A 9,076-nucleotide genomic window follows, 5' to 3' on the forward strand; every position below is an offset into this window, starting at 1 on the left:
TTTATTGTTTGCGGACAATAATGCCACAAATGACGGGGGAAACCCAATAATAAACTATTCCCCCATTTCCTGAAAAGCAAGGGCGGGGAAGAAAAGAAAGGGAAATAAAAGTTGGAGTGCTTGGAGACTCACGCGGTGTCAGGGTAATTTCGAGCTCAAGCACAAGTCCGTTAAGAGCAACTGCAGACATTGATACGAAGACTTTATGAATGGCAGTGTAGGTTTTGTTACTGCCCGCGTCGGTCACTGTGGGTGACTGTCAGAGAGACAATAACAAGGCGGACACTAACATTGGTAGCCGCGGGAAGGTCATCGGACTGAGGGGAAAGAAACTCCTTAATTCAGGGTGAGCCCCCCAAACTGAAAGTTAGTGTTAGTGCGTATGAGTTTCGTTAATGTATGTTTGTTTCTAGAATCTTGGGGTGAGGAGAAATAAATCCCCAGGGGGCTCCCAGCTGGGCCAGTTCTGCCCCTCCCCCGCGGTCCCTTTGTTCACCGGCTCTGACCTACTCAAAGAGCAGCTGCAACTGGCTGAGCCTGGGCCAAAGGAGTGTGTGTGTGTGTGTGTGTGTGTGTGTGTGTGTGTGTGTGTCTGTGTGTGTATGTTAGAGATTTGGAGGCTCTTTCCTATAATATCTTGCGTTTCCTGAATGGGCCACTTGTAGGTCAAAAATCGCTTTCGCCTCAGAGTTGGGGGAAACGTCCCACCTCAGTCTTTGATCTTGGCCCACTTAGGTAGTCCGATTAGTGGAGCTAACTATGTCCCTCTCTTCTACTACTTTGGACCTGGGTTCCGGGCCATCCTTAGCTTCTTGGCACAGAAGAAACGAAGGGACCTGTGGAAATGATCCTTGGCTCTCTCTTGCCCTCCTTCCCCCAATTTGGAGAAACATTAACAAAAAGCAAATGGAGTTATGCAGGATTCAGTTATAAATCAACCAGGCCACAAGGCCACTTACAGCAAACAAGCCCCAAGTTGGCCCCGCCGACACTTTCTCAGATTCCGGGTGACCACGCGGCGGGTTCAGCACCTCTGGATGAAGACAAGATTATTTCTGTAGTTCCAAGGCGAGGTCACTTTCTCTGTCCAAACTCCCCCATTCTCCTCTGAATTCCCCAAGATCGAACAAAATTCAGGACCTGGAAAGGGAATCACTGGGGAAACTCCAGATGCTCAAGACTGGAATGAATCTGAGCCAGTCCTGGTGACTTTAGGAGTCTATTCCCTTTCCTCCCTCACAGTTAGCTTAGGATGAATTCTTTTCATTGTTATTGATTCCCTCCAGATACCAGAGTAATGCATTTCCGAAACCTCAGATGTATACCCGGATAATGTTTGAATCCAAGCAGATATAGAACGGCGCTTTCCTAGTCAAGTTCTGCTTAAACAGATTTAAACACAGAAGGGCGAATGAAGGCAAAAGCTTCCTCCACATAGAATTCTACTTCCCGCCCAGACGGGTTCAGCAGCTCGGCCGAGCACATTTATGGGATCTCTAATTGGAAACTAATCTCCTCCTCCGTTTGATAGGCGTCCACGTCAGAGGCATGTCACCCCACCCCACCCCACCCGGGACACAACACTCTAGCGGCGAGAGAGCTGCTGGGCTGCATCTCTAATGGGAAGCAGCGATTATTACTTTGAGGAAAAAATATTGATTTTTTTCTTTGCATCTAATTCGGTGAAACTTCCCTCTGTTACCCATCTCATACTAGCCCTTTCTATCTATTTTTGTCGGGAAACACATAACACGTTATAGTAAAGCTGAAGAGAGGGGGTTAGATTTGTACATGTGGAAAAAAGGAGAAGTAAGCATTTGGAGTACATCATCAATTGCCCATGTGGCCCAGCTTCCTTTCTTCCACAGTTGCTAATTCAACTGAGACCTCTTCAGGTCCTTACTAGATCCCATCTCCATCGCTCTTTCTAGTCAGAAGCTCAAATCCGGTGCTTTCTTCACATTCATAGTGTGTTCACTTAAGCAGCACGCATACTAAACATTGCATTGAGATAACATTCTCCTTCCTTAAAAATATAAATCTGCAGGAAGCTTCTGCTCTTTGCCTTAAAGAGATAGGATTGAAGGATTAAGGGGAAAAGAAATGCTAACAGTCCATTAAAAGATTCATTCTAGTCTTTTACTTCAATTATCTTTTTAAGGATTCCAAAATCAAACTACTCCTCTGTTATGCTTACAAATTTTTTTTTAAAAATAAAAGTTCCAGCATAGTTTCAAAATATTCCTGTATTTCACAACCTTTTACAGAGTAGGGCAAAGGCTATTAAAAGGTTATACACCTCATAAGGCTTACACTCTAATTCCATCCAGGTCATGATTTTGGTTGTTCTCTGAATTTTTTATTCATTAACTGTTACTACATCATTACTAAAATAACTTTGTAGTCAACTTATGCTATCCCAGCCTCCAGGTTCTCATTATTGTCTTAGAGCCTTTCCCCTCTAGGAAGTTTTTTTTTTTTTTTTTTTGTCATATAAAGGGAGGGATGGGGCAAAAGCAAACTCTCCCTTCCTATTTACTTTTACTTGTTTTAAATAATTACAAATTTATTTTTTTGTGTGTGCAATAGATTCTCTCCATTTCTACTACCAAGGTAGCTCTACTGCTGGGGAAGAGGGGACAAACTATTAAATTTTTGTGGAATTGTAGAAGAAATTAGATTGTGGAAAGAGTGAGAGAAAAAAAGAGAATAGGAGAGAGAGAAGGAGGAGGAGGCAGAAGAGAATTGAAGACATAAATGGAAGAAAACAGAGGGCAATTGCTGGTTAAACTCTCAAGGAAGACTGGATGTGGGAGGAAAGAGTTCTGTGATCATATTCTTTCTGAGAGAATGTGATTGGTCAGTACCCTGACATACCATCTATATGTAACAAGCTTAATGCTCTCCTGTTTTTGCTTGATTTCTAGGTATGTATTAGATTAGGAAAAAGGCTTCAAAAGAACTCTAGAAACCCATTCCCTCTAGAGGGTCCTTCTAAGTCCTATTCCAATTACTGCCATCAATAGGAGGCCAAAGGAAAACAACTTACTCTTTTCTTTTAGGGCAAGCCATTATGGTCAATATTAATTCTTGCTTAAGGACTAGGCTGCTATAGGTCATTTGATTAACTGATGTTGGAAAATAGAAATCGGAAAGATGCTACCTGGGGTTCAACCTCTGGTGATCTCATAGGCTTTAGGAGCAAAGAGGAGTAACTCAATGATTCCTTTCACAAATCCTTAGGAGCAAACTGGAGCTGCCAAGGTCTGCTCTCCAAAAAGACAAAACCTTGTTTCTATTGTTAACTAGTTCGGGACCCCAACTGTTCTTGCATTTGAGTGTAGTGAAAGGGCTCTCAACCCTGGAGGTTAGAGATCCAACCATTCCTCACCATCTCAGCTCCTTCCCAGTGTATGTCTAAGTGATCACCTTCACTCCTCTGATGTCTGGACTTGTCAAGCTTTCCACACTTCCCTTCATCTCTTAAGACAAGGACTGAAGCCAATCAATATCATCATCTTCCTCCAACTTAACAGGAGGCCCAAAATGATGGTTTTGGGGAAAATAAATAGGTAGCTAGTGGAGTCCAGCATTAGCAAGAGGACACTTCTTTTCTAAGGAGTAGAGGAATTAATTTACATGCTAGAAACCTGGGTCTAGTTCAACAGCCTGAGGGCAGTGGGGTAAATGTGTGGAACAGAATTTCTGTTCTGTAATCAGAAGTCCCATTTTTCCCCCCTCTGCCCCCTCCCCCTTAAGGAAAGATAAGAGTGTGACAAACATAATCCCCTTAATGAAAACATTGTCCTCCCCCCTCAAGGAAGACGTTGTCCTCCCTATAGGGGATATGGGGACAAATAACAGTCCGTAATTGAGTAGTCTCTTTCCTCAACTTCTTCCTATTTCCAGAATGAAACAGAGAAGTTGAAATAATGAATGTGGAGAAGGCATCATGTAAACGGTGCTGAAAAAAAAAAATGAAACATATAGAAAAAGAGGGGCCAGTGAATACAGTCAATGGAGTACCCCAGGCATCGGGATGGAATCTTGGGATTGGAATAGTGAAATCAGGCAAGGGGAAGAAGCAAGAGAAGGAAAAGTAAAAGCAAACAGACCTCGCAGTTGGGTTTCAGATTTAAGTTTTAGTCCTGCCTGCACCTGGCATGTCTCTCTCTTCTCATTGGAAGGCTATGGAGTTAGGGGGACGACCCCGCAGAAAAGGAGGGAGGGAGATAGGGAGCTCTGGCCTTCTCTTTGATTTTAGCCTGTGAAACGGCTCAGTGCCCCCGGCTCTGGCTCGGATTGACTGTCTCTTGTTCTCCAGGGACGAATTAATGGAGAACGATCAGTTAATTAACAAACCCTCATTCAGGCCTTTACCATTCTATTCAAGCCACTCACTCAGCCTGGGAGCAGGGTCTGAGGTGTGGAGGCCGAAGGGGGCGGGAGGATTAAATTAACCTAACTGCAGTCACAATTCGGCCTCTGATCCCTGGGAAAAAAAATCATTTCCATTTCTTCCCTCAGCTACAGCCAGCACCTGGACCCCTTATTCCCCTCGTTTTTCTGCCTCGCATCTCCTTTTAGTTAGGTTTTTTTTTTTTTTTAAATATCCCAAATAGACAATTAGATTCGAGTTCTAGTTCTACCATAAAATTATAAGAATAATCATTCACCTTTCCCCCCAATGCCATCACTGCGGAAATAACAAAACCAGCAGGCCACTGACCGAAACTGCCAGGACGAAGAAGCTGGTAACCAGCGCGGGTCAATCAATCTCTCGCTTCTTTTTTTTACTTCAGCTCAGAGCTGAAAGCTAGCGGTGGGGCTTCCTTCCTACCACATTTGGAATTCTCAGACCCTCCTGCAGACATGGGTGGTAGCTTTTCAAAGAAGCAGCAGAATAAAGTGAAATGAAGTCCCAAGGAGGCAGGCACCTAGAGAAACTCGGATTAGCTGGACGGACACAAGTTTATTCCTCCTTCCTTTTTGCTTTCTTCGATCTCGCATCTCATTCTACGAAAACATTCAAGTCCTCTATAACTGGGTTAATTCCAGGAAAGAGAGAGCCAAGGGAGATCAAGAAGGAAGGATGAAAACAGTGGGCATTTATAGCTACAAATATGAATACTCATTATTCACAAACACATTGGCATCTAAAATAGCAATAGGATAAGATACATTCTGGCCGCACGAAGTAGAATCCCAAGCAGGAGGCGATTCACCTACGTAAATGAATATAAGTTCCAGATAGTAAAGTTCTTTACGAATCTCACCCACAGCGCTTATGTTCCATTCCCCAAACCTGAGCTTCTCGTACAGGACGGGAGCCCAGGGCATGCGAGTTCCGTGTGAACAACATGAATGCACACTTACAATAATACTCACCCGTGTACGCGCGTGTACACTACACGAGAGTACGCTATGGGCAGACTGTGCAGCTAAAGATTCTGGCAGGTATTGCTGGTTTTCTCGAGTCTCTGCCAGACCTCCCCTCAGTCCTGTCTCCCTACACAACCTCCGGAAGCCGGAGCCTCAGTGGTATCTGCGATGGGGACTGCCTGGTTTGGGTCCCGAGGAAAAAAAATGGAAGAGAAGTAACCGGACCCGAGAGGCCATGTACCGGGTGTATTTTTGTCCCTGAACTGATTTGTCTAGGTAGAGGCGCAACTAACTCTACCGGGTCAAATGTGACGATTTGTCCCGATTTCCCCAGCACCCTTACTAACTTCTCTGCCTTCCCGGCTCACCTGCTAACCGGAGCGCTGACATTCGCTGGAATTCCGGCTCCTGTAACCACTTCCACATTCTCCGGAAGGTCTCTCGGCCAGATTTCAGTTTGCTCCAAGGTTTAGGGTTGCGCAGCAGGTCAGAGAGGGTCCCTTGCGAGCGGCACAGCACCCTTTGAGCGAAGATGGCCTGAGGGATGCTGTATCGTTTGAGCTCGGTGGTGATCCGCTGCGCCACTTCTTTGGTATTGATTTCTTCCATTTGCCCTGAATTACTTCCATTACTGACCTGGGAGCCGGTCACCGAGGGGTTTGGCTCCCGGGCAGTGCCCAGGATCTGTCCATGACCCTGGGCATTTAAGTGGGCATGAGGGTGGTGCGGGAGGCCATTGATGGGTACCATGCCTGCGGAGGTGGGGGTGAGGTGCTGTTCCCCGTGCCGGGCTAGCATGGCTGGATGGTGGGCTTCGAAGCCGTTGGGGGTGAGCATCTTTTCAGCGGGCATAGTGGCGCTCGGGTGGGCGTAATGGGGCAATCCTTGCTGGGAGTTGTGGATGCCCCCCAAACCAGAACCGGAGAGGGGCGAAAGGCTCTGGCCCATGCCGGGTACGTCCTTGTGGTAGGGGGTGTAAAGGTTATTCATGGACGCTAGTCCCCTCTCGTCCCGCATGAGAGTGAAGCTACCGCTCACATTGCCGGCGATCCGCTGGTGGTGGTGAGGATGGTGATGGTGGTGGTGGTGGTGATGGTGATGTGGGAACTTGTCCGAGACCGTAGAGATGGGAGGTAGAGGCTGCAAAGGGGTTAACGTGGTATATGTGCTGGTCATGCTCATACCTGGAGGGGTCTCGCACGCCATGGTCATGGTGGGGTGCAGGGGCCCCGCCAGGGCGTGTTCGGGGGGTCGGTGGTGATGGTGGTAGTCCCCGCCGCTGTCCAGGATGGACGCCATGCCCATGGAGCGGGGGTGAGCGGGCAAGTGGCTGCTGCGATGGGCTACAGAGCTGCGATGGTGGGGGCTGCTGCTCATCAGATCGGCTGTGGCGGGTACCGGCTCATGGCTCACCCCGTGAAGATCGCCAATCGCCTCCATCGTCAGCTGCGCGTTCATTGTGATTCGTGCGACCCGGCGGACAAAACATCTATCTGGCCGGGCAGTGGGAACGGTGTAGGAAGTCTTCACATCTGATGGATGCGGGTTGTTTCGCTGTGTTTGTCTCTCTCTTCTCCCTCGCCCCCACCTCCCTTTCTCGTTCTTTGCTTTCTTCCTTAAAAATTAATTTAAAAAATGTTTGAGCTGCTTTGGAAACACTGTCTCTCCACCCCCTTTTCCCTTCTCTCTCCCCCTTTCTCTTTATAATTATAAGGCCCCCGGTTCCTTTAAAATCGCCCCCGCAGCAGCCGTAGTTGGTGTCTGGCTGCGTCCCTCGCCATCTCTAGCCATGTCTCTTTTACTGTTTCAGAGTCTCTGGCCACCGCTCCGCTGCTGCTACCGGAGGAGAGTTCGCATGCGCACTGATACGGCCCCCCACCCCACCCCCATTCCGGGCCGGGCCAGTGACGTCCCCATACATATTAAGGAAGGGGCCAGGCGCCTTCCTATCGGAGTCCGGCTGGGAAGTCGCGAGCACATGCAAAAAAGCGAGGAGGGAAAGCGCGACAGGAGCCTGGAGCTGCAGCTGCAGCTGGAGATGCGCGTCCCGCTCTGTTTTCTTGGATGGGCTCAGGCCCGCATCCTGGCTTTAAAGGATTTCTCCTCCCAGCTCCTGGAAGGGGAGGCCGGGCCAGGCCGTCAACCTTTGTGCTCTGCTGCTGGGCCCAGAGGCCGCGTCAACCCCGCCCCCTCTGATCACAGCAGCCTCCGGGCCTTAGACTGTAAGGGGGGAGGGGGCGGGGCTGGCAAAGGATTTGGGGTGGTGGTGGTGGCAGTGGTGGTGCTGATGATGATGGTAGAATGGAGCAGGACGGAGAGTGCAGATAGGAGCACTGATCCTAAAATCTGCCAGATTTTTTTCTTGACAATGGGTTGGAGACAGAGTGCTGAGTAGGTGGCAGAGAGGGAAGGCAGCCGGTGGTTTCAGTTTCCCTTACCTCTAACCAAGATTTTTGGCAATCCACTTTTTCTATCACATCCAATCCCCACCTCAGCCCTAGGAGGGGAGGGTGACAGGAAAGTGGGACAAAGTTTTCCTGGCGATGGCCTTGGGGGGGGGGGCAGTGCCAGAACTGGCTTGAGGGTCAGCCCTCCGCTGAGCGCCAGGCCCTGGGGACTCAGGTGGCTGGGCTCGAGTATGGGGTTGCGGGACGTCTTTACGCACCTAATTCTTCCCAATCGTCTGGTTTCTTCCAGCCTTTCTCAGTAATTAACACTATAGACAGCTGGGTGTCTCCTTCCTTTCCAATGACTTGGCATTTTCGGGGGTAGGTGGGGTGGGAAGGGAGTTTGTTTCCCACCCCCGGTGAATTCTCATTTTTAACTTCCGGGTCCTGGAGAGGCAACCGAACCCTCAGTTGCTCGGGCGGGAGATCCAGGCAGTCCCTTAGGATATTATTGTCCCGTTCCCCCGACCGCTGGGCTAGCCTATGTCCTTACAAAGGGGCGATCCCGTGGAGCTCAAGGATAGAAAAAGGGAGACAGTGGAGGACTTCGGACCGGGTGCCAGTCAGTCTTCACTTTTAAGCAGTTACTATTGCCTGACCCGGTCTCTGCTCCAGGCCAGAACTCGCCCAAGTCCAACATCCTTCTTTTTCTGAAAGGAGCTTCAGAGAGTAAAGATTTGAAAACAGATTCCATTCTTTCCCTACACTTTCCCCATAAGCTCAGATCTTTTACAGAATCCGATCCTTGTGCGAATAGGATATCTCAGATGAGCCTTTGCTCCCTTCCTCTAAACCAACCTCAGTTGTACTTTGGAGATAGATCTAGGCTTTAGTTGGGGTGTGTGGGACTCTATAAGGGGGAGGGAGCAAAACACAGAGCTGGCTCAGATGCTGGAAGCACGCCAGTTCACCACATGCCGAGGTTTTCTTTCGTTTACAAAAGGGAGGGGGGGCCACAAAACAAAAGGCAGAGCTGTGTCCGCTTAGGTGCTTTTATCCCTTGGAGAATGGACAGATGTGCTCATTGTCTGACTGTGAACAATAAAGGCCTCACTAGGGACGCAAGACACTCCTGCCCTCTTTCCTTCTCCCCTCCCCCCGCCCCGATTAGTGAGGAGGGGGGCTGGGTGGAAATTAAATAGAGTTCAGATTCAGAATTCCTATATCTCAAGTCTGGGAGCACGTGGGTGCAAGGTAAATCCTCGTCTCCTTTACTGTATTTGGTGCTCCATTCTGGGCTATATATA

At 48.6% G+C, this 9,076-nt stretch overlaps 1 protein-coding gene across 1 annotated transcript in view; it reads right to left on the reverse strand.

Annotated features, from left to right (window-relative positions):
* Positions 1 to 7,234, reverse strand: part of ONECUT1 (one cut homeobox 1) — a 38,888-nt gene extending 31,654 nt beyond the window's left edge. Inside the window, exon 1 of the mRNA XM_031955229.1 lies at positions 5,751 to 7,234. Coding sequence (XP_031811089.1) covers positions 5,751 to 6,840 — 1,090 coding nt within the window. The 5' untranslated portion in view covers positions 6,841 to 7,234. The remainder of the gene's footprint in view (positions 1 to 5,750) is intronic.
* Positions 7,235 to 9,076: the final 1,842 nt, after the last annotated feature.

The sequence above is a fragment of the Sarcophilus harrisii genome, chromosome 2, assembly GCF_902635505.1.
Source record: "Sarcophilus harrisii chromosome 2, mSarHar1.11, whole genome shotgun sequence".
In the NCBI taxonomy this organism is placed as follows: Eukaryota; Metazoa; Chordata; class Mammalia; order Dasyuromorphia; family Dasyuridae; genus Sarcophilus; species Sarcophilus harrisii.